This window comes from Myiozetetes cayanensis, unplaced genomic scaffold (assembly GCF_022539395.1).
Source record: "Myiozetetes cayanensis isolate MyiCay16 unplaced genomic scaffold, myiCay2020 scf1, whole genome shotgun sequence".
NCBI classification, from domain to species: Eukaryota; Metazoa; Chordata; class Aves; order Passeriformes; family Tyrannidae; genus Myiozetetes; species Myiozetetes cayanensis.
Window position 1 is genome coordinate 57380359 of NW_026086604.1, and position 26127 is coordinate 57406485.

The window sequence follows — 26127 nt, forward strand, 5'->3', positions numbered from 1 at the left end:
CCAGGCTTTGCATAGTTGTGCATGGCTTAAGTCATAGTGGTGATCATCTAAGGTTATTGGGGGAAAAAAGTCCCCCTGTGTGTTGCAGAGGGCATGGCAGCACTGTTGTGATTGCTTGCATGTATTACAAAGGAGAAAATGCGTGATTTGACATGCAGCTTTTCCTCTGCATGTTAAGGGTTTACTCTCTCCATGTAGTTGAGATCTGTGTATAGCTGTCACCTATTTATACTGATTTCTAATGGTGGATATTAACTGTTCGCTTTGCTAAAATGTGCTAGAGGACTGGCTATGCTGGAGGGATTTGGGACAGCTTGCATTATACAGAGCCCTACTGAGTGGTGTGAGGCAAGGGGCGTCACCGTGCTTCTCCCTCATCACCCTCTGCCTTACATAAGCAACCGAGCTGGAAGATCAAAACTGAAAAAAAGTCGGTTTCCTATGTCTTATAGGGTTGAGCTGAAATACTTCCAGTGTGAATACTTGTATTTCGCTGAAGAGAAAAACAGGGTTTGTTTCTATTTTCGAGTATGTCTGTGTGTCTACCAGTAATACAGTAATCTGATACAGACAGTCATATAAGTGATGAATTAATCTATCATAGTGAATATCTGTTCTAATTGATAATGTCAGCTGTCACTTCTGTAGATGTGCTTACCGATAGAACATGTAACACGTTTCTGTTGGATCTGCTTTTCTCAAATGAAATGCAATTGCTTCCTTGTGTGAAGTGGCCACCAGGTGTCATCAGAATGCTTTTATTTTTATTAACTTCTTTTCTTTAGAAGCATATGTACACTTTGTATTCTTTTCTGGAAACTTTGGTAACCTATCACACAAAAAATCCAAAGTCTTTGTGTTACCTGTTCATAGAAAAAGGCTCACAGCTTTCGGCTGAACTTCTTGAATAGGCAGCAGGTGAGGAAAATAGGACTCACAACACTGAGAAGCATGTGCATACATACACAGATTACTACATGCATTCCTCCCCCAGTAATTTAAATGGTGATAAATACAGTAAGCTAAACCATGTGGGCCAGATTTAACTTAGTAGAATGTTATTAAGGAGCTACAGGCAAGGCATTTAAAATGATTAGACAGAAAATACAAGTATTTAAAACATTTTAAATTTCCCTTTCTACTTTCTGCCACCTTCTTCCCTTGATGCCTTTTTCTAGATTTTTTTGTCCTGACTTCACACTGAATGTGTTTGGTTTTGTTATTTTTAAAAATTTTTTAAAACTCAATACTTATTTTATTTAGCTGTGAATTTTTGGCTGTACTTACATTAATTAATTCAATCCTACCTTTATTAATATCTTAATTAGTAGATCCTACCTTTAATTTATTTTTTTTCCTTCTTCCCTGGAAGAAAAAACTTGCAGTTTCTTCTAGTTTATACTTCTTCAACTCAAAACAAGGGGTCTTGGTTCTCAGTGAGCAGAGAGCTGGCCATCTGTGTTGGCCTTTTCTCCCTTTTCAGCTTGCTCAAGCTGAGTTAGTAGACAAATGTGTCCCAGGCTGTGATGATGGTGGCCTCTTGTTGCTTTCTGTGTGATATGGTAGTATTAAACAATGGGCCAACAAAGCCATCCTTTTTTGTCTTTTGGATTTAATTTTGACCAAAGGTTGATGGAAATTTAGTAAATCTTCGCAAATATTAAACACCAGAATAGCCTCCAAAGAAATTCATACACCCTATGTCTTACAGGAGAAAAGAGTCAGGGCTTCTAGGAGCAGGTTTCTAGGGTAAAATTTTCTAGGGTAAAAGTTTGCAAGTAGCAGGAATTTCAACTTACTTTTATCTTTTGGTGCCAAAGTACAGGAAGAAGTTAAGACTTTGAACATTTTTTTTTTCAGATGGAAGTGATAATTCCTGTGTATTTCCTCTGATAATTGCAGTGTGGTCCGCTGCACATGGGAGGGTACTACAGCCAACAGTAGAAAGGGATTCAAATTGCATTTTACTTTTTGCTTTTCTCTAGTTTTAATTGGTGTAGTTGGTGAGAATTGCATCTTGAATGAAAGCATGTCATTTGGAGAATTCCCACAAACTGCAGGAGTTATTACTGAATGTGAAAAATGAACATTTCTTTCCTGGAAGTTTCTTTCCTGAACCTGATGAACTCTCAAAAGTAAAGTGTTTTCAGAACACTTATAAAGTTCTTTTCATAAATAAATATCACAGTGCTATACGAATGCGATCTTTCTTGGATCCTCAGAAGTTTCTATTGAACATTTTTATTGCTATTGTTATATGTATACCTTGCTCTAGAAATATGCAGAATTCTTTGAATTTAAAATTCAAAATAAATGGACCCTTTTAAATTTTCAAAAATTGAAAATCTGGAGGTTAGTTAGCAATTTTTAGGAGATACTAGTGCATTTCTGCTCATTCTCAGTCTTGGATATACATGCCTATGGATTCTGACAGCACTCGAAATGAGTGTATATCCATGTCTGTTTTTTTTGACTTCCTCTTCAAAGCTGATCTAGTCAGTGGTGACTGCTGCATTTAGCAGCGTTTGGCTCTATCTGAAATGAGTGGATGACAAACTAGGGGACCTTCCCTTTTAATTTATTTACTTTTTGTTTTTTGGTATGAATTAAAGAATATGTTCCTTATCTCAGGAATTCAGAAGAACTTCCTTTATGTTACCTTTACATGGAAGGCAGGCTTATGATACAAAGCCCAAAGTTCCAGCATTTTTGAGCTGCAAGGGAAAACAAATGTTTGTAACGGATAGTATCAAATACTCTTCAGAAAATGGTGATCTTCATTCCATTTGAACCAACAACCATACTGTCTCCTGTATTCCATTACTGAGGAGACTGTTAGCTTGGATTAGTCTCTATGAAGGGAGTGAGGTAACTTTGTAAGGCCATGAGACAGATGTATGATTTGATTTAGGAAGGATGATGTGCCCCTGAGAAGATGCTTATTTGACACAGAGGTTGTATGTTGAGATGAGGAGTTCACATTCAGTTTTGTGCAGCCTATTTAAGGAGCTCATTAAAATGATTTTGCTTCATTGTATCTATGATTTCATTGAAAGAATTAATTGTCTGAAAAGGGGAATTTTTACTGGAAAAAAAATGAAACTCTGTTTTCCATATGTCACATCCTGCAGATTGGGCATTAAATACTTGGAGACAATAGTACTGTGACTGAGAAGTGCTTTGGGAATGCAAGGATTAGCATAACAAATAATAATAATAAAAAAAGTAGAGTTTAGTACTTGTAAATGTACTTTCTTTGGGTTCTTCTGTACACATCCCTACCCCTTCCCTTGGCATGTGAACAAAAAGAGAAGTAAGTAAAATTGTATTGAGCATCGAGTTAAGAAATTCTGCAGTTTACTACAGGTTTATGGATCATCAGTACATTTCTTGTCCTTTTGTTCTTAATTTAAGATTACTACTTTCTAAATTTCATTTGAGAATTAGGGCAAAGCAAGTCTTACACTGAAAAGCTGAACTGCACTGTCTCCACCTTTTGGTATAGAGACATTCTATACTGTTGTTTTGGACTGGCAGAAAAAAATTAGAGCGTTCAACTAAAATGCTCTCTATTTCCATCATAGAAAACAGCTCCTGTCCACAAATGCCTGATGCTTGTGTATAGAACTGTAGCAGACACTATATCAATATAGAAAAAAACTTTGTACAAAGGATACAAAATCTGCATTGTTATCAGGTAAAAAATGGTGGTGGCAGCTCAAGAAGTGCAAATTTTTATATTTTTTTTGTATTAATTTTCTTCTTTACAGGTAGTGAGATGATGCTGAATTTTGACTGTGAGGTATCTTTTAAATTAGTTTAAATATTGAAACAAAAGCTCCATGATTCTGATGATTTGGAAATCCCAAGGGATGAAAGAGGAGGATCTTTAGCTACACTGGCTTATGTGACATAGCCAAATTACTGTGTATTATGAACTTGCTATTTAAGAACGTGTGTCTCCTAATATATTCGGTAAAGATTTGGATATTTGGCCTATGCAAATGTAATATATGTAACATAAACATTTTGCTTTTGAAGATCTTAAAAATGTGTTTTACTTCTTTCGCATATTTAGAATCTCGCCAAAGAAAAGCATTATGTTACAGCACCTATTTCCAGTAGAATTACTGAGCTCAGCTTTTTCTGCACAAAAATTTTGAGGTCACAACAGGTTTCTTTCCGAAACTCAGGAACAGCAGTGTGCTGCAAAGAACCTTAAAATGCATTAGGTAATGTATGACTGTCTCCAAGCAGAAGAATTTGTTAACCTGAAGCTAATGTGGCAAATTAATTTTTGGTCATATCTTTTAAGAATCTGTTCAGCTATAGTTGATTTATATGAACATTAACAAAAGATTTATGTTACAAAAAGTCAACCCACTTTTGAGTAAGAACAGCTTCATTTTGAACATCAAATACCTTGTTAGGAGAGCGCTGTTTGACAGAATTGGCTTTTAAACTATGAAAATACTGAAGATTTGACTGCTGTCTGCCTGGCTTGGGTTTGATCCTGTGCTCTGGTCTTGTACCTTGTGTTGTATCTGGCAAAACCATCATTGCAGTTTTGGACCCTATATAAATCCTTCCTGGTTTATTTATGCAACACATTAAGTAGCTATGTATCCTTGTGCTTTAGGTACTTGTTACTTGTAAAAATGTTAACCAGATGATGCTTTAGAAGATGAGAGCTTGCATCTTGCGTTGTTTTTAGTCTTGTTGGTACATGAATAAGGTAATTCAAGAGCTATTCTTCTCCACTCCTACTGCTATACAAGTTTGCCAGTGTTACATTGCTATCAAAACGATTATTCAGTCACCCTCATAAGTAGGAGTTAGACTTAAAGCATGTGCTTAAGCTGCTGTGGCTGCAGGGGGTTACTTGTTACAAATAGAGTGTGTCCTTAGATTAATTTAATCAAGTTCCAGATGCTGGTTCTTCACTTGTGATGATGATCCCTGTGCCAGACTCAGGTTTGATCCAAGATAAATTTTGTAAAAAGAAACCCATTTAACCATATGTGGTCACTGCGACTGCAGACTTTGAGTGCTGTCGATGCCTTCTGTACTGCATTGGTTCCCCAATATTATACTATTTTATATATATAATACCAACTGCAGGTTAGCCCTTAATTAGTGTGGTGGCTTTGATGAGAGCAGAGGTGAATTGGCTTAGGCAAGCAGAGGATTAGGACCACCCAGATTTATGACCACTTTGTTCTTTGCCATTGTCCTCATGCCTTGCGGCAAATCTGGGAAGAGGCTTTCAGGAGAGAATCTTGCAGCAGAGGAAGGCTCCTTTTATCTATAGGAGACTTATGGTGTGTTGAATGCTTCTTCAGGTAGTGATAATCACTCATGCAGTAAATCCATGCAGGAAGGAGCCCACAGCTCCCTTTGGGTGTGAGGCACAACTCTGCTATCAAAGAAGCTGAAGTACGTGCTACTGAAATCGTGTTAGAGGCATATCAGTGTTATCTAAGCAAAGACTGTAGCGGGAAGAAAAGAGGACATGGTTCAGTGCTGTGGGCTCGATCTTGTGTGAGATGTGGAGAACTGACCAGAGCTCACCAAATTGCTGGCTATGGTACCAGCAGAAAGTAGTGACAGTAGCCATTAAGTGTCTATCTCAGATGTACTCTTGTCCTAAAGGCAACTTTAAGAGAGAGCTAAAAGAAATTGAAGGCTGTTTAATCCCTTAGATTAATTAATATAGGGGTAATTTAAGAGGAACAGCAACAACCACCTCATAGTTGCTTTCTTTCATAGACAATTCTTTCAGGATTATGGTTTCATGCAGGTGCAGGCTCCCACGTAGTGATATTATGACACACATTATATGGAGGTGGGACAGAGGCAAATCTAACTCTGGGAAGTGTATGCAGGGGGAGACTATTTGCATGGAAACTCAGATGTGAGGTAGTGATGAAATTGGGAAAGGTATATCATTAATTGTTGCCACACCTAGCCTGCTGTGCAGCTGAGGAGCAATTGCCTTGATAATGCCTACTAGTTGTGGGGGTAGATGTGAGACAGTTGACTTCATTAGGAGTACTGCCTGTAAATGGAACAGAGTCCATCCGTGGTCTGCCTGCTAGGAGTTTGTCATGAAATGAAGGCAGAGATAATTGCCTCCATTTACTGCTGACTTGGAGAAGTGGGAGAATTAGACAAGAAGTCTGGGGTGTAAGGCTCCTTAGCATATATGTATTACATATGTGACTATTTTAATTTCATACTGAAGTTATTGGCAGCACCAATGAGATTTATGTTTTGCATTTTTAACTTGTCTAGCAACTATTTTGTAGTTCTGACTACAAATAGTTTACAAAGATAAAATAGAGGAAATAATTTTTTTTTTCCTAAGCACTTAAAAAATGCATAATTGGTGCAATACAGTTGAGTGGAAGAGAGACTGGACACCAGAACTGGGATTGCGATCTGAGCACAGAGCGGGATGAACTTCTATTGAAGAGTTTATGAAAACTCACCAAGAAACCAGGCTAAACCTGCAGACATTGTATGCAGATAATCAACCATGTTTTTCAGATGTGAGTGGCTGGTGGAGATGAGCTGAATTTGCATGGGTGTGGCAGGAAAGGCCACACTTTTGTTGATGGAGAAACCTCTTAATTATCCTGATACAATCTTTAATAGTGGAACTGTTCAACATCAGTATTAGTTCACTGCAGGACAAGTTTTCTGATAAATCTTATGGTCTGAGAGGAAAGTATCTTATAGAGAAGATGGAGAATTGTTTTGAGATTGCAAATTGTCATGTACAGCAAAGGAAAAAACTGCTGTTCTTCCCCAGGCCATGCAAGGGAAGAGTGGTCAGGTCTCAGTGGTGGGCTGGGAACCTGCTGTGGAGGTGCAGCAAGGCAAGGGACCCACGGCTGCTGTGTGCAAGCATTTAAGCATGGACTTTTGACACTGATCACTGAAGTAACTTGATATTTTGCAAGTTATATAAATAAACCTGTACTGCAGTTAAACAACATAATTTTAATCCAGTCTTTTTTTCTGTATCCCAAACAGTGCTCATAAACCTTTCTGAGGTAAGCTTGCATTTCAAAGGCTTCTCTGGCCCTGCTATTAATTGCTGTAGCATTTTTGAACATACAGTATGCTGACTTCTACCAGCTGAGAATATAGACCTGACTGTTTTAGTTCTTACTAATTGTGATAGTTCCTCTCATGGTTTAGTGAACAAATTAAAATAATATTGTATAAGAATCAGAAAACTACAGTTAGAGGAACAATATTGTCATCCTCCAGAAGGCTTTTGTGAACTGGGGGTGGTTATTCTCTTGTTATTTAGGTATAACTAGCTTGATATGGGTTTGGTCAGTGCTTTAGCTCAATGAGCAACCTACAGTTGAAAAACTGTTCAATGTATTCAACTAATGCGCACTCAATTCCTTAGGGACCTTCCATAAATTATTCTTAAGCAGAAAAATACTTTTTGCTTCCCTAGTCCAACTGATTTTAATGTATTTTCTCAGTTTAATACTTTCTTACTTTGTCCTCAAAATTAAGCGTAATTTTTTTTTTTTTTAGCATGTACTTGAATAGGTTTTTGTACCCTACGTTATCTGTATCAACATTGCAATTACTTAATCTTGTCAGGAAGTAGTTACAGTTGTGGTCATGGCCTCATTCAATGAGTAACTGAACAAAAAACCGAATACTTGGATCTGCAGCAAATTGATGTTTAAATCATAGTGTAAAGCACATAGATAAACATTTAGTATTTAATCATCTGTTAAAATGAAATGCATTTTCAATTCTCAGTTGCTTCATATCAAAATGAAAAGGTAATAAATGTCAAGATTTGATTTCCCACCCCCATCCCTCTTATAAACTGTGTTGGTAGCATCAGTTTTCTAGTGGTGACATCTTTTTGGGAACAGTATGGTCACACTGGGCAGTTGAGCCAAAGCTGGATTTGGACAGTTGGAGTTTGTGCTGGTTTTCAAAGGTGCTGCCCTTTTCTGCACTGCTATTTCATGACTTTTTTTTCTCCTCCTCCCTCCACAGTTGGGAAATGACATTTTAGAGGACATTTTAGGAATGATGGGATGATAACTTGGGTTATAATCTTTTAGAACATGGCTCTATTTGTGTTTTCCCTCTTCAGCAGGTAATCTAAGCTGAGGAAGGAAAGCAAGCTGTGTGCTTACGATGTTTGTTTATGTTGACCTTGTTTTGGTTGCTGTTGCAGTCATGGTTATTTCCTCCTTTGAGCTTTTAAATTTAGGAACCTGCGTTTCTAGTTCAGGAACACTTAAACATTCCATGACCAGTTACCTGGAAGCTATTAGTATTTTGTGCCCTAAATATGCTTCCAGAAACAAGGTCAGGCTTGTCTGCCCAAGTTTAAGCATGTAGTAGATTCCTTGATTACACAAAAACTATTGAATCTAGTGCTTGCTCACATGGTGCTCATCACAGTGAGAGCCCTGGAACCAAGTGCCTAGAAGGTAGTTTAGATACCATGCTGAAAATGTAGCCTTGTATATCTCATTGTATCTGTCTTTCTGCCATGGTTTTAATTTTCTAAATTGCAGGACTTTTTTAAACTTTTGATTGTGAATAAAAGACTAATAATAACTCTTTTATTTTATAGGTAAAAAGCCAAATGATCTACAATTGATAATATCAACGTTAAGGATGGATGGGGAGGAAAATAAGAAGAGAGATGATGTTGATGAGAATTTGCAAGTTGAGTTGACAGAAGAATCCTCAAGAAATACATCAGGACAAAATGCTGTATGTGACTCTTCATCTCAGCAGAAAACAAGGCTTCTATCAGATGAAGTGTTCAGGGACCTGTGAAAAGAAAGGAAAAGAGAATGGCACAAACAAAAGAGCACTGCCAGGGTCACCAAACCTGGATGTTGTTGAAGCAGACAAACCTGAAAATGTCTCCAGAAAAAGAAAGCAGAGTTCTTCAGAAGACATGAAAGATAGTGGAAGGAAATTACAAAAAGTTTTAGCTGGAGAAGCAGATAGTATGATAGCTGGAGCTGTAAAGAAGGAAGGAGTCACCAGTTGTCCTGGTAGTGACATATTTAATTCAGATATCCTGTGCGTACATTACGATCTCAGATGTGCTGATGATGATTCCATACACAAGGAAAATAAAGAGGTATCAGCTACTGTTCCTGATAAGTTATCTTCTTCAGAAGAAATCAGTGGTGTCTGTACAGTTGGAAACGTAGACAGAGATCTTAAAGGCAAAATAAGTGATCAGGGTTTGCCTTCCTGCTCTGATATGGAAGAACAGAAATGTTTAGAAAGCCTCTGTAAACCATCCAAAGAGCAAACAAGCCCTCATGGCAGTTGCATAGATGCATGTGGTTCAGTGCATATGCATGTCAAGCGAGATCCTGAGAAATCCAAGATCTTTTGTTGTGAACTTTGTGGTTTTCAGAGTGCTGAAGAAAGTCTCCTGAATTCTCATTTCCTTGGCAAGACTCATCTTCGACGCCAAAATCTTGCTGCACGGGGAGGTTTTGTACAGATATTGACAAAAAAATCCTTTAAAAACCAACAGTCTACTGCAACCAAAGATAGGAAAGTCAGAGCAAAGCCTGGGACCAATAAATTAAGAACTGCTGATGCAAAAGAATTAAGTGTTTGCGCTACACTGAAAGACTCAAAAGTAAGCTTGCCTAAACAAAATGATGGCAGTGAACTTGTTGAAATGATACCATCTTCAAATACTGCCACTGAAAAAACAGATGCTATGACAGAAGAAACATTGCTTTCTTCTGGTATACAAGAAAATGATGAAGTCCATACTGAAAAACTAGAAATACCGGGACCATCAGAAAATATCTTGCAGAAAACAGAATTCCCTCTAACTACCAAAAAACTACTTAACAGTTTACACAGGACAAGGAGATTTAATAGACTGAAACATAAAAGAAACATTTTCCTGTTAAGGTCTTCATTTGGACAGAGTAGGTCTTTTAAACTAAAAAGGCAGGTTAAAAGAAGGTACAGCTTGTTGGGTAATAGTAAGCGAGACAAGTCTGAAACTCGGAGAGTACAAATACATCATATTTCCAGCACACAGCTTAAACCTGGTGATTCAAGCCCTATGTCACATACAGAATTAGAAACAGATGCTAGAAGTAATTGCAATGCTACTGCAGAAATTCAAGATCTTACTGAAGATAAGCCAAATACCCTTTCTTCTAGCGCTGCAGATGCTAAGGATTCTGATGTTAAACTTACCGCTGATCATGGTACTCCTCATACTTACATGGACTGTGGTCATATTTTTCAGAAACGAGGAAGTTTGGAAACTCATGTTGTGAAACTTCATACAAAAAGGATCCAGTTTCATTGTCAGATGTGTAGCTATTCCTCTGAAGTCAGGGAAGACATGAAACAACACTGTCAGGATAGTAAACACCAGATGGGTGATTGTAGCTTTAATTGTCAACTGTGTTCATTTACAACCTTGAATGTGATCAACCTTCAAAGCCATATGATTGAAGTGCATAATATGCCCCATAGTTGCCCAACTTGCATTCTTTTTTTTCAGTTGGAAGAAGAGCTGATAAATCATCAAAAAAATGAGAAACACAATGGTTCATTATTTCAGCAAGTTACTCCATTGAGTAACACTGATCAGACCTTGCAAGCGGTAACTTATGCTGATTCAGTATCAAGCAATAGCCAAAGACTTGGAAGTGAAATGGAAGTATCAATGCAAGCAAAAACTCCAGATACTTCCTTCATAAGTCACAGAAATGAACTAAAGCATTCTGTTCTGAATAAAACCCAATTTCAATGTAAAAAGTGTTTTTATAAGACAAGATCTTCCACAGTTCTTACAAGGCACATAAAACTCCGACATGCACAAGAGTATCACTTCCTTTGCAAAGCATGTAATCTCTACTCACTGAGTAAGGAAGGAATGGAGAAGCATATCAAAAGAAGCAAGCATCTTGAAAATGCCAGGAAGAACAACATTGGACTACGTTTTGAAGAATGTATTGTAAAGGTTTGTGTTGGTATTGGCGGTATTAAACCAGTGGTGGATACTTCCATTTCTGGAAGCGGAAATGCTCAGTTAGATAAAGAAATTATACATGTTTCGTCCTCTTCTGTAGAAACCGTATCAAGAAATAAGGAAGTTGTTCCACTTGATCAAAGGATTAGTGAAAATGAATTGGTTTTAGCTAATGTACCCAAAAGAGGAAAACCCAAAGGCACTGTTTCTAGGACCTGTACCCATTGTGGTCTCTTGGCCTCCAGTGTTACAAATTTGACTGTTCACATCAGGCGAAAGCACAGTCATCAGTACAGCTATTTGTGTAAGGTTTGCAATTATTACACTGTAACCAAAGGAGATATGGAACGCCACTGTGCAACCAAAAAGCACAAAAATCGTGTTGAAATAGAAGGATGTGGAAAACAGAACTCGGAGATCATCGTTAGCCCTGAAGGAGGTAATTTTGAATCCATGATCAAGAAGGTTAACAGCCCCATGACTACCTTGTATGACCATGTTGAGGATGGTGGCCAGTCGCCAGATTTGGAAAGTTCTGTCTTAGACAGTCAGGAAGCTGAGCGAGGAGATACTGAGCTAAAAGTTACAAATGCCAGTAGGCTGCCAGATTTGCAGCCTGCTACCGATCCACTAAATATAAACCAACGTGTACCTCTGGAACCATCGAGGGTTGCTCAAGATGGTGACCCAAGATTCCAGCGAAGAGCAGTGGGTGCAAGTGACAACAAGTGTGTACACTGCAGCTTCATTGCTCATTCTGCTGCTTCTTTAGAGCTGCACGTGAAGCGAAAACATACAAAACAATTTGAATACTACTGCATGGCTTGTGACTACTATGCTGTTACTCGCAGAGAGATGATTAGGCATGCAGCAACAGAAAAGCATAAAATTAGAAGAGAATCATATGTTTATTCTTCTTCTGGGGAGGAAGCAAATACAGCAAATATTGGTGAAGAAGGCACTGCTTTGCCTCAGGAGGAGCACCGTCACAATGCAGGAGAATCAAAAACTGTTTCAGGTGAAACAGAATGTGCCAATGATGCAGCACAAGGTGATCACATGAGTAAAACTTTAACTGAGTTTACTGTCTTAGATGAAAATGCATCTCCAGGAACCCCTAAAGATGTCAGTTCCCAAAATGCAGTAGGAGATGAACTTGATGAGGAGTCAAAAAATGGAGGAGAAAACCTTTTAGGTGAAGGATTCCAGCAAATTCCTCAGAAAGATAAAGTTACTGGACTTGCCATTGAAGTGTCAGTTCAAGAAACAGGTCCTTGTGAGGTGCAGAAAAGGAAGCGTGGCCAGGAGCTGCTTAACTCAGATGATGATTGCACTGCAGAAAATCAAAATAGATCAAGCAACACAAACTCGAATCCAGGAAAAGACGAGGAAAGCTTGGAAGAAAATAGTGAAAACCCTGAAGTAGAGTGTAGAAACAAAGACAATCTCAAAATAAAATCACTGAAGAAAAATAACCCACTTACGCTAAGTCTTCCAGAAACAAGTAGTGCAGTAGAGCAATCAAATTTTGCTGGAAACATTGGAGAAACGGTACAAAATATACATAGTTTAGATGGTGACAGAAGTTTCAGGGAGGATCCTACTGGGGAGGAGGAAGAAGCCCTTATGGAAGCACAACATGAAGCTGAAGTAACTATAAATAACAATGTTTGGGAGGCAGATGGCTCAACAGCTGAGGGCATGCAAGAAAGTAGTAATGAGGCTTTAGGAACAATTATCAGTGGTGATGATAAAGGAAAGGCAACACAAAATTTTGGCAAGTTTGATTCTTCTATAGTGAGGTTAAAAAGTCATCAGGATGGGGAGGCCGCTGACCAGTCTGCAGAAGGACAGGTGCCGGGTGCAGTGAAAACTAATGAGCTCACCGTGAAAGCAGACACTTCACCAAGTGCTGGGAAAAAGAAGAAGTCAGAAGGAGTTTCCCTTGGGGAATCGACACGTATTCGCTGTGATGACTGTGGTTTTCTAGCAGATGGTTTGAGCGGACTAAATGTTCACATAGCCATGAAACATCCTTCAAAAGAAAAACATTTTCATTGCTTACTCTGTGGAAAATCATTTTACACAGAGAGCAACCTTCACCAGCACTTGGCCAGTGCTGGGCACATGCGAAACGAGCAGGCGAGCGTGGAGGAGCTGCCTGAAGGAGGCGCAACCTTTAAGTGTCTGAAGTGTACGGAGCCCTTCGATTCGGAGCAGAGCTTGTTTCTCCACATCAAAGAGCAACATGAAGAGCTGCTACGAGAAGTGAATAAATACATTGTGGAAGACACTGAGCAAATAAACAGGGAGAGGGAAGAGAACCAAGGCAATGTCTGCAAGTATTGTGGGAAGATGTGTAGAAGTAGCAATTCCATGGCCTTCCTAGCTCACATCCGTACCCATACAGGTATGGAATACTCTCTTTGTAAGTGGTCTCTTTCAAAGAGAGTGTATACCATTGTTCTTTTTCTGCTTGTTAATCTAAAATGTTAACATTTCTTATGAACTGGCATTCATATTGCCTGATGAGCCCCTGATGAAATTCAAAATTACCTAAAGGGATATGTGTGATGGTTTAGACTTGGCTCCCTGCCAAATGCCCGAAAGTCACGACAGCAGCCCCCTTCTTCTCTCCCTTCTCCTCTTAGGGCAAGAAAAAAAAAACTATAAAAAAATTAAAGAACCCAAAGTCAAGCTGTTTATATAAAATATATATATATTTACGTAAATTAAAGTTATATACAGTTAAGATGCTATATACACAGTAAAAGGGGATCCACTCCCCGAAGGGATAGGGAAAGGGGAAAAAAGGGACACCGAACAGGTATACTTGATCAAATTCAAGAACTATACTAGTAATTAACAAAACAGATCTCACCACTTCCCTTAGAAAAGCAGGATTGGCAGACACAGCCAGCACTCTCTGAACCCCCCACGTGTCAGGCCAGCGGTCACTGCAGGCCTCAGCTTTAGATAAGCGAGACCAACGCAAGGACCTACAGTTCCTGACCCTCGTTGGAAGAGAAGAGAGCGAGGTCTCTAATCTCCAACTTATTTATACTCTGGTTTACGTAAAAATCGTATGGAATACTGGGTACTTGGCCACTTCCTTGGTTACAAACTGGTTACCAGGAAGGCCTAGATCAAAACCATCACAATATGAAAACCCAGTAATCAAAGGGCAGAAAATGTAAGAACATTTTAAGCACAGCCACCCTTCTGCTTTTTGTTTCATGTGGAGAGATTTTCTTCCTTTTTAATCTAAATTGTAACCATTGATTGGTTCTTAAATTTATATAATGATGAGGTGATGGTTTGAGAGAACAATTAGTTGATCTTTCTAGTTCTCTCTTCCTTGCACCTTTTTAATATCCAAATTGTTTATTTAATTTCAGTTCAGTGAAACTTTCAGCATTACATAATGTTTCAGGATAGACATTTAATATTACATCATTCCTAAATAAATACCAATAAGAAGCAACAAGAGGTTTTTGTAGAAATGAGTTATAGGGATTGGAATTGGTCAGCTTTTTTGAAAGGTAGTGTGCAGTGCTGATGGGATGTACAGGGTTAGAGCATCTGATTTAGTTTCTGTGCTGATCACACTTTCAATTCATTTTTATGTTTAATTTTAAGTGGAAAATTTAAAAACATTTCTGTAGAAAAATGCATAAGCTGCAGTTCTAAATTTATGTAAAAATTCACTGCGATGTTTCTATAAACCTGCCATACATTCTTTATTTTAAATAGACAGCTTTTCTAAATCACTGAGCTCTGCTTAGACAAGTGGTGTCTCCATGGTTGAATTTATGAGTGGATTTGAATAATAAATTCACATTTCAATGAACATATTTTCATTAAAACTGTAAGGTTTATTTTACTGTACTTTTAAATAATGGCTTATTATGGAAGCTATAGTTTAAATTCATGCAGTATTTGAAACTTAGTGCATGGTTACAAGGAAGAGAACAAAAAGGTAAGAGAAAAGAAACATAAAAGAATGGTAATTCCTGGCATAATCCTAAAATAGTTTTGTAAGGTTTTTTTATGAAAAGGCAAGGGCGTGACTGGACAACAAATCCTTAAATTAATCTTGGGGAACATGGACATTGTATTTCAAACCTTTCAAAGTATTTTACTATAGCTGCAGTATTCATGTATACCAATAACTCACATACTTAATACTTTCAGCATTACTTCTGTCCTGTCAATAACGTAGTTATCTGTATCGCTTCAGCTAATATCCAACTTTGAATGCTGTGTTAAGTCTTTAGGAGGATGCTCGTGTTCACATGGTCAGAACAGCTGCATAAGCCCTTAATATGCCCTCTTACGGCAGATAAAACTGAATAAAACTAAGGGGGAGGATGCTAATGGAGCTCTCTTTAGAATTCTTTATGCAACTGTCTGGTCAAGACATGTTGCTTATAATTGATGTGTCCATTACTTGAATTCTCTTGTAATTATAGTCAATAAGTCTTGTAAATGTGTTAAAGCTCACTAAAAGCATACAAATTCAAGAACAGAGTAAGGCTAATAATTTAAAATAATCAATGTAGGCATTTCAGCACTTAATTTCCCTTGTGTGTTGATAGCTGATCATTCTTAATCCATTAAGATTTATTTAGTCGTTTACAATGCAAAATAGGTTTGCACTGGTCACTTGTGCCATTTGAAAATGTCCACCAGGTTAAGTGCAGAATGTAGTCCATTAGTCTTCCTTGACTGTATGTATTAATTGCATTTAAAATCAAGTTAATGTGGATGTGAAAGTGAGGTAACTATCAATATATGACAAAGCAACCCTACTTACATAAGTTACATCATTGATTGTAACATTAAGTAAAAGTTAGTGTACTTTTTAACATCTTGTGTGTAGGACTTATCACGGAGTATATTTTTATTGTGCTTTCGCATAGTACTAAATATGCAAAGCAGTAAAAGAATACGTTTAATTTTGTAAGTCACTTTTTGGTGGTGCGTGCGGAGGTATAGAAGGGTTACAGAATGGAGTTTTATCTGCCCTGTTTCTCACTGTACCCTTAAATGAAATGCTTTTCTTATTCTTTGCTTATTCACATAAATAGTAATGTGGAGACTTTTATTAATAGTTAATGGGAAGAAGTCTTTCTCTTCCAATACATATTTTCATATTTGCGGTTTTCTTTGTGTCTTATAGAACCTTTTCTTCCAATCTGTATCACAATGGATACAGTTTAATAAGAAACAAATATTTTTAGGTTATTGGGAGTGGTGGCAGAGGGAAATGACCTACTCCACCAACTGTATATACACTGGCTTGTAACATTGGTGAGGCAAATTACAGTATTTCCAATGTCTAATCTGTTTGACAGTAACAACAGGTACATAATAGGAGCATGGCTGCACATTTTCCCATTTATTTTTCTGATTATGTGCTTTTAAAAAGATCTTTCTTCAGGATCTGGATGTGTATAAATATGTTTATATGTGTGTTTATGTGTGTGTAGCCATACCCAACTCTTTGCCTTTTTTTTTAATTGAGTAATTAGTGATGGTTTGGGTTGGTGGGGGGAAGGGAACAGAAAGTTTTAGAAAGATACAACTAATGATTTTCATTAATAGAAAAATAATGTTTCAAAATACCATTTAATAATGTAGGAGATTTTCACATTGCAAATGAAAGGAAAGATTTGCTAGAGAGGACATAACAAATAAGTCCATCACATGCTGACAAGTGAAAATGAGGAAGTGTAAAGAAGAATAAAAGGAGTAGTAGAGGTGGAAGACTTTTTAGTTTGCAATTGATGGAGGTCCCATAAACTTAATTAACAATCAACATCTGAGGAAAAATCACCTGCAACCACATCATCTTTATTTCTTTTCTTGTCAGATTTCTCTGTTAATGTCAGTTTTGTCCAATGTAAGTGTGGTATTTTACTCCCCATGTCCTAAACATAGGAGGAAATAGTATGATGATATTTCATGTGGCTCTGCCCACTTTGTATTGGGGCTGAGCTAAGAATACAGCTATGCCTGGAGGTGCGAAGATGTTGCCTTTGACTGGCTTAAAGCTGAGGCAGTGAATTCTTTCTTATAGCTTTGGGTCTGTATTGTCCTAATGTAAAGTAAGGACTATGAACTCAAGTCTTTTTTTATAAAACCGTAGCATGGTTTGTGTCTACCTGACCAGAAATCTTAAATTTAGTTTTATTTTCAATTTGGTGTGGTGGTGGTGGTGGTGTTTTTTTGTTTCTAGTTTTTTGTTGGTGTTACGTTTTTGTTTTGGTTTCTTTGTTGGTGGTTGGTTGGTTTGGTTTTCTCCCAGTTCTCTTGTTAAGAGCCTTATTGTTTACTGCTCCCATCAGAAAATGTACACTTGTTATCCATGCCATAACTTGTGGGTAAAGTAATCCTGGGTTTGTTTGGTTTTGATTTTTTTTAAAGTAATTTTGTTGAAAAGATACTATTTAGAAAGTATTTTCCTCATTTTTCTGAGAACTAAAAGCTGTGTGAATCTAATATATCATATTTAACACAGCATAAGTGAACTATTAAAGTTTGTGATAAGTATGGCTAAGAAATGGTTTATTGCTTCAACATTGTTTCGGATAGCTTTATGGGAAATACAGATTTTATTTTTTTACTTTAACTCTTAGTCTACTGTCTTCATTTTTGGTATAAAATTTTGGGTTGCTCCATTCAAGAACATACTGGAACAAATTTGGCACCAGCAACCTAAAAGGGAGATACACTGCTTTTGTTTTAGGTGATAAGTACTGATAAGCTTGCCAGCACTTGAATTTTCATGGAGTTTAAATGGAGATGTTAACAGATATTCAACTCTGGATCTGAGAAAAAAAAAAAAAGAATCAAAAACCTTCAAGGCCTCAGTGGCTTTTGGATGAGAGCAGTCAACAGAATAATACATTTCTGTATTGTCAGCACACTGTAGCCACAATTGGTCTGAACTCAAGTTCTACACACAGGAGTCATGTAAATGGAAAACAGCAAAGGTCTTGTATGGAAGCCCTGTGGGACACCTGCAGTAACAGAATGAGGAACAAATTTACAATTTAATCAGCAGGAGAGAAACTAAGGGAACATAGGATTCAATCCACATGGTATTTGAATTCTGTGAGAAAAAGAGCAGTATAAACATCAATGGATTTAAAAAAATCCTCTCCAACTGTGGTCTTGATGTTATTAATTGTGCAATTAAAGATCATAAGTTAAAACGTCAACTTTTAATATTCTTTTAATGCAAAGATAGGTTTTCTTTATTTGCATGGGTATCTCTGTAGAATGCAGTGTTGATTTGAAATGTCACCAAATTAATGATTAATTTAGTTTTATCAGGATCATTTAAATAAACTGGGTTTTTTCAGAGTGATGGATAGAATGTGATTGCTGTGAGCTGCAGCCTGAACCTGCTTTTGACATTTAAACATATAAAGCTGACTAGATATAACCGTTGAGGTGCTAAATATATTTTACATCTACTTCCAACAGTAGAAATGGAAGTATTAAGAGATCTGGCTTCATTGTCATTGAACTGTGAAATATTCAACCTTGTCTGCCAGTGCTTAGTACTGTTGACTTTTTTATTTCAGTTAGAAGATTAAAATTAAATGCTTCATTTTTCGTTAGCTTTGGGGAATTAAATTGAAATTTAAGACTCTAGAAATTTTAACTAAGATCCTCAATTTCACCAGTGCATTCTTGGAGGATGTTCTGTTTTCAAGGGCAAAGCAAAAAGGTTCATTGATCAAGTATGATATAGTGCAACATTTTTCTTATCAGAACTCTTTATGTATATTTATTAAAGATCATATATTTCATATTATACTTAACTTATTGGAAGAAATACTTCACAAAACATATACTAAACATAATATGAAGTCTCTGCGACCATATTGTACTTACTTTTAACTGCAATTCTATGATTTTGATTTATTGATTTAAGGATTTAGTGGTCAGAAAATTGTAAAGTGCTACTAGAATGGTGTTGTTGCATAATAACATGGGGACTGATGTGTGCCCAATTTAACTATGTTGTAAAAAAACAGTTTTTCCATCTTGAGAGAGGATCACTGCTAATTAAGATAGACGAATAATTTGATTTTTTTTCTGAGCTGATGTGATACGAGAAAAAGTCTGATACTTCTGCCTTGAAGAAATAATTTCAGAGTTCTTTGGTCTGCAGTGGACATTTAATATTAAAGTTTGTTCTTGAAATAAATAATAGCCAAAATGTCAATACTTCTGGTTTGCAGAATAATCATAAATTCTTGACCATAAAACAGTCATAAAGGCATAATATTTTATCCACTGTATATTCATACATTGCATGCCATTACAATAGCTAGGTGATGAATCATTTTCTGTGTGTGACAGAACAAATCTGAAATACCAATGCTAATGTGATATCTATTCAAAGTCGGAAGACTTGTAAAATTACTTTCCTTTAAAAATATTTGCTTAAAAAACAAATACATTTTGCAGTTTACACCGATACCAAGCCTCTTTAAGACCATTACTTGGTGCCCATTTCGAAATGGGGAAAGGGGTAGAACAACTTCTGCCATCTTGTTGAAATGTTATCTACCTACTAAATATTGTCCTCATTTAATGTATTTTGTGGTTTTTTTAATGATAAGAAAAAGAACAAATTAAAAGTTAAGAGAGTATTTTCTGTGTTGTTGAACTTTAGGAAACTTCAGTGAGTAGTTTATAGTATATACTGTCTGTGTCCTGGGAGTTATAAATTTTTGTACAAGATACTTTTTTTATTAGGCAAAAATCTCAAACAGGTTAAATGTGGGATAGGCTTTTAAAAAGGTTATTTTTTCTCAGGATTTTTTATTTCTTTAACCGTGGGTGATATTTTATTCTAATTCAACTCATATCTTATGCTAAATTTTACTTAGGATCAAAGCCATTCAAGTGCAAGATATGCCACTTTGCAACAGCTCAGCTCGGAGATGCCAGAAACCATGTCAAGAGGCACCTTGGGATGAGGGAATACAAGTGTCATGTCTGTGGGTGAGTAAATTGAAACAGTCTCCACCATGGTTAACCAGGAGAAGAGCGCAGGATATGCATTGTTTCAGAATTGAAAACTGTGATGTGAGCAAGAGTGGCTAAAATTATGCATGCATATCCTCCTTTCCATTGTTATGGTAAATTCCTTAAATACAGTTATGACATTCTTTTCCCACTTCTAATCCTGCACTGAAGATGAGCAATTTTATGGGCTACAAGGTCAATTTGAACCTGTAATCTGTAAATTGACTAAATTATAGGATGTTCATTCACATTGCCAGGGAGAACTGTAAATTCCATTTAAAGACATAAAAAATATATAATATAGACTTTACTGTGTGGGGTTTTTTCTTTTGCTATACTGTTATAATTTTAGTACCATTAACAGATTTCTGGACTCCATTAGGGTTTTCATTCTTTACGAAAACAAAACAGAAGACAGGTTTTTCAAACAAACGGATCTAAAATATTGCAGGCATAAGACTTTTAAAATAAATTGAAGTCTTTTATGTATGCTTGTGTTCCTGTTTGTTACCCAAAAAATCTTGTTTTTCTTTTTACAATCGTTATTTCCTCAGAAGGATCGTTCATAATGTTTAATTGTCCTTCAAATGTGTTGCATTTAATAGGAGGCATTGAGACTCCTTAATGCAAAACTAATTAATTTAGCAGAAATGTTTAAAAGGTTTTAAAATGCCACGGCATATATGGTACATCATAGGACATTCAAAGTTGGATTTTAATACCCTAGTTCTGATTAAAAATATATTTTAATGTTATTATGCTGAAGAAATTAACTAATATATGCATCAAATAAAATATTTTACTCAAACCTATGTAATCTGCTATAGCAGTCTTATGGCTAATGTGTAGAGGAGCACAGGTTCAATTAGATGATGCAGTGCACACATGAATGGTGTGGTGTGATGTTGAAGATAATACTCAGCAAGAGAGGTTTTTTTAGCCTTAGTGTACCAATCTACTGCAGGACAAAGTGAGTTACACATTTTATAGGACAAGTGTATCTTCAGCTGAAGATGCAGCTGAGTGATTTTCACTGATTCATCTCTCTGTTTTTCAAATAATTTTGCATGCAGCGTTATGAGATACTTTGGATGGGTTTACTCACTTAAGAAAGTTATTGCTGACTTCTTGAAACAAGAAATAAAAATGTATAAGCCCAATTCTTAAGTCCACTGTATATCCATAGTAGAATAACTTCCTTGTGCTACTCCTTATTTTGCAGTGTGGGTGAAAGCAACATGGCAGGCTAGTTTATATTGTTTTAAAAATATTTATTTACTATCTCTGCTATAGGAATTGCTATAAATTTGGCATAGAAGATAGTTAACAACTGCAGATCCACAGCAGTGCTAAGTCTAAGCTCTGTTCTTTAGAAGTTGTCCACAAACTTGACATGGGTTCTTTATTCAATCCTCTTTTAACTTAAACTGAAAAATCATCATATTAGTTAACTATTCATTGTGAGAGAAAAAGTAAAGTAAATCTCAAATTAGCTAATACAGTATTTTTTTTAAAAAAGAGAATTAAAATTATTAGGATTTGGCACAGTGCCTCATTTTTTCAAAACTCATTCTATCGCTTCAGGATTGACATGTCTGACAGAACCTGTCTCAGAAATTAGACAACTCTCAGTTGCAATTCACAATGGTTATGCAATAGAGATTAAAACATGTATGAATGATTTAAACTTTGGATTGGAATGTTAGTCACTTTCCTAAGCTGACTGCTTACTGTATGTTGCTGACATGTCATACCTGGTAGCCAAGCAGGTACTCATTTTCCATTTTTGTGTCGTATTGTATTGCTAATTTTCATCAACAACATGAAGCTGTGCTGTTTAGGTATGGCAAACCAATCGGCTGAAGAGACATACACCACAATACCCTGGGGTCACAAAAATCTGATTTATGTCCATCTTTAAATGATCATTAATTTCACTTAACGTGCACCAAAATGTACTTTAACAACTATACACTAACACTGTTTTATTTGGAAAAGACATTCTTGTACTGTAGCTAACAGTCCTGAAGAACTGAGCAGGATTTGAAGGAGGAATGACCAGAGCAGTTTGAACCGTAGTCCGTATAATGAATATGCTATCTCTATATGTGGCAGAGGAGAAAAAAGTGTTAATAGCCTGTGTTGTATTTCTGCTCTTTTAATTGAAAGGATTGGGTAGTGTGTTGGTTACAAAAAATAAAGTAGCAACATAAAAAAAATAAAATAGCTAGGATTGGCTATCGGATTAGTGGCACTATAGAGCATTGGTACATTAACACCACTGACAATGTCAATTCATTATCATTGATGGCTAAATAATCTTAGAAATGCTCAGTGGACCTATTAGTTCCTGAACATAAGCAGCTCATGCTGCATTTCTTCATTAGCTTTAATTGCTATAAATTTTACCTTTTTAAAAATCATGCTTTAAAAGGTGAAGTGATCTTTCAGGAACATTAACTCTGTAATTTTGTCACAAACAGAAGGTCCTGCACTATGTTTTCTTTTCTACAGTAGTTAATATTCTATCCTCTGACTTTTAGATTCATAGTAATAAGCCCTCTGCTAGTTGCGAGGATAAATTATGTTTCAACGCAATTTTTGTGTTTTGAATCTGCTTGGGCACTTTTTAAAGGTGAAATGTCAGTGCAACGTCATGGTATAATGCGGTCTCAAAATACCACTTTTTTTGAAGACAAATTATTTGGAAATTTTTGTCTTACAAAAAAAGGGGAAAAGCTGTATTTTCTGTATTGTTTTAGGAAGGGTTTGCTATGTCCCAATTTTTGAAATGCTCTTCATATTTACGTGGTACAAAGTACACAATATATAATTCACTTAGTTGTTAAAAAAGGCAGTAATTTTGCTGTTTAGTTTTATTTTTTTTTAATTGAAGTCCAGGGTTTGTTTTTTTTCAGCTGCACAGAGAAACTACGTGACACAGAAATTGGACACTACTAATGTTTTAACATTTGGAATAAACCGTCTGCTACTCCTTTCCTTATTGCAGATGAGTGTTAATTGTTTTCTTTTCCATACCCATGGCTGTAAAATATATCCCATTATTTCAGGGGTAGTGTCTGTTTTCTGTGGGTAGCAAAATGCTGCATGTTTGAATTGAATTTTTGAAAGTCTGGCTCTAAAATTGGCTGATAACCTAGGTTAGATGAGAAAATCTTGGTTGCCCAGCATTTAAAATTTTTGTTTCATTTGCCTGGTGAAATGCAGTGAAATGGCTTATCTTGCACTTTTCAAATTTTATGCCTTAGGTAGAACATGAAAAATACATTGTCCTGCAATTGAGATTTTGAACAGAATTTATAGGCAATGTTTGATTTAAAAATGTGTCTACAATTCCTTTACTTTTTTCTTGCCTTTACTTTCAGAAAAAGAATTTTTTTGGGTGTAGTTTTATGTTTCAAGTAAGATGAGCTGCTTCTTTCTTTTGTTTGTTTTTTTTTTTTCCTCCTTTATGACTTCTTAAAAATCGACAGAGGAAGATGGGTATAAGGTAGGTTGGTATTTTTAGGAAAATTTTTAGTATTTAAAACATGCATATAAACATTTTTTGCTACCTTCCTACAAATTGAAAGGGCATTTGTAGCAATGTCTTTATTATGTTTATTACACATTTAGTATTTCATATATAGCAGTCAAATGTTTTAAGAACAAAAGTAAGTATTATAGACACAAAGGAATTTGGAGGGGCGTGGAAAAGGCTGGATTTTTTCTGTATTTTGCTGCAGTAGTTCTTTCTTGTAGTTTTTTGTTGTTGTGGGGGATTTGCTTTGTTTTGGTCTTTTGGTGGATGGAGATGTTAATCTTTTTTTTACATTATGCTCCTTAGTTCTCAGTTTACTTTGAAACTCCTTTTCACAGTTAATTCTCAAAATGTCATATGATGTTCTGCTAAATAAGTGTTTTGCTAAATTCTGTTATTTTTTAAAGCCTTGTATAAATAAGCTTTGAGGACAGTTATAGTGTCCCAAGCATGGAAATTGCTGCACTTATTATGCTGTTGTTAATGTTAAGAGTAGTTTAGAGATTTGTATAAAGTTTAGTATTTTAGTGCACTGGTTGCTTTGACAATGTCTGAAGAAAAATACTCTATATTGAGCACAGTGGCTAATAGATCTTTTTTCTTTATAGATAAGGATGTGCTTTGATCAGCTGCAGTGAAAAAATTTGGCTGTACTCCTGTGTGTTGTGTTCTAAAAAATCTTCTAGATTTTCAGATTTTTTAACAGATTACTATTAATTGCAGGTTACTTTTAGTGAAAGCTTGCTTTTAAGGTTGCTTTTAACCAGCCAAAAAGACTTATTCATAAATTTATTGGTGGGAACAGGAAAAACATTGTATTTTCAAGGATGCCATAATGTACTGTAATGTAAATTAATTATTTATATTTGTGTAGTTTGGGAAATCTTAAATAGAAAGTTGCTACTCTAGTAAAACTATTTTTGTGTGGTATTACCTAGTTTTTTGTGCATTAGAAGGGATCTCTGTGTAGATGATTATAATGTCACTTTCTGACCTTTGCAGCTTGAGTAATTGTAAATCATTGCTTCATAACGTGTCAGAGAATGTCTGTACTAGGGAATTAAATGGCAGAATATAATAGACCAAATTATTGCCTGTCATGTTTTCAACAACACAGTTAGTATTTGAGTTACACTTAATCATTACGTGCATTAGCAACTTCATTGGAATCCAGCTTCAGGCTGAGCATGAAATACATTACATTATTTAAACCTCTAATGGTAGAAGTCATTTATTTGTGTTGAAGTGTACAACATGCAGAGTTTCATAAAGCAAGGAACACTTGAGAGCTTAATTTATCCAAATCAAAGTCTAAATGCAGATAAACACAAGTGGCAAAAATTAGTAATTTTTATAGTCTGGAAATATTTAAAAATACATGGTTGTGGGTAATTGTAGGCAGCAGGAATAAATTAAAATCACTATTTTTAGTCAGCTCTGAGAATTAAAAGTGTTTTATACCTAAATAATCAAATGCATCATGAAATTGCATTTTTGAATGAACAATTAATTATACACATCATATCTACAGATGTGTCCAAACAAAAAATATAGATTTGGTGCAGCTGTTTAGATCAGAGATAATTGTATGTGAAGTGACTGTTCCAGATCCAGCTATTCTTAGTTTCTCTATCTGCATTTTGCCACTTGGTCCTATCATATACTTGTGTCTACATTTACTTTAGTAAAGAAAAATGGGGTGAACTTATGTAGCAGCTTCCCAAACTTGCATATGCTTTAAAAAAATTAATAAGAAAACATTAGGAAAATACATGGAGTTAAGTAACAGATGTGTTATATTATCTTGCCAATTTTTGTTCACTGATCTATCATTTTATTAGGTTTGCAAACCTGACCTTCAGTATGAGACTACGAGTCTCTCCTTTTGCTATTTAAGAAAACTGCTTGAAGTGGAAGCAATTTACTTTTATTCAGAAAAGCTCCCAGCATCTTTAAACAACTGGTATGGATTCCAGGGCATGTTGTGCAAGACTCTCCTGGCCTGGAAGTCTGCCATGGAGTTGGCTAGTGTTAAAGCAGATGAGTGGGAGACTCCTGCACAGGCAGTAGAAGGACTCTTCTGTTTGAGACTGCTATTACAATGGATACAGAAAAGTCAAGACCAACTTTCTGACTTAATAAAATGTGTTTTTAGCAATTTGTATGCTAAATGGGATTATAATAATGATTTAGTTGTGCTTGCTGAAGAGACAAGGTATGTAAGGGACATACTCGTGAGACTGTATGTTTTTATTTGAATTGGAGATAGTGATTCAGACTGATATCCCAACTGCATGCAATCCAATTCAATGCACTCCCAAATGGTAATTATCAAGATGCACAGTGGTGTGACTGTGATACATGTGACACGTGTAACTACTGGTTTTATAGACATGCATTTTTAGTTTTTTACTTTACTGTAGATTGCTATGATGTGCGAGATATGTGAGTTTCTGTTAGGCCATAGGCACCTCACTCTGAATACATCCTCTGGTTGTGCAGAGGA

General features: G+C 36.1%; 1 protein-coding gene across 1 annotated transcript in view; it reads left to right on the forward strand.

Moving 5' to 3' along the window:
- Positions 1–26127, forward strand: part of ZNF407 (zinc finger protein 407) — a 339349-nt gene that overhangs the window by 18597 nt on the left and 294625 nt on the right. Inside the window, 3 exon segments of the mRNA XM_050321189.1 lie at positions 8630–8835; positions 8837–13439; positions 19942–20056. Of these exon segments, the coding sequence (XP_050177146.1) occupies positions 8674–8835; positions 8837–13439; positions 19942–20056 (4880 nt within the window). The 5' untranslated portion in view covers positions 8630–8673.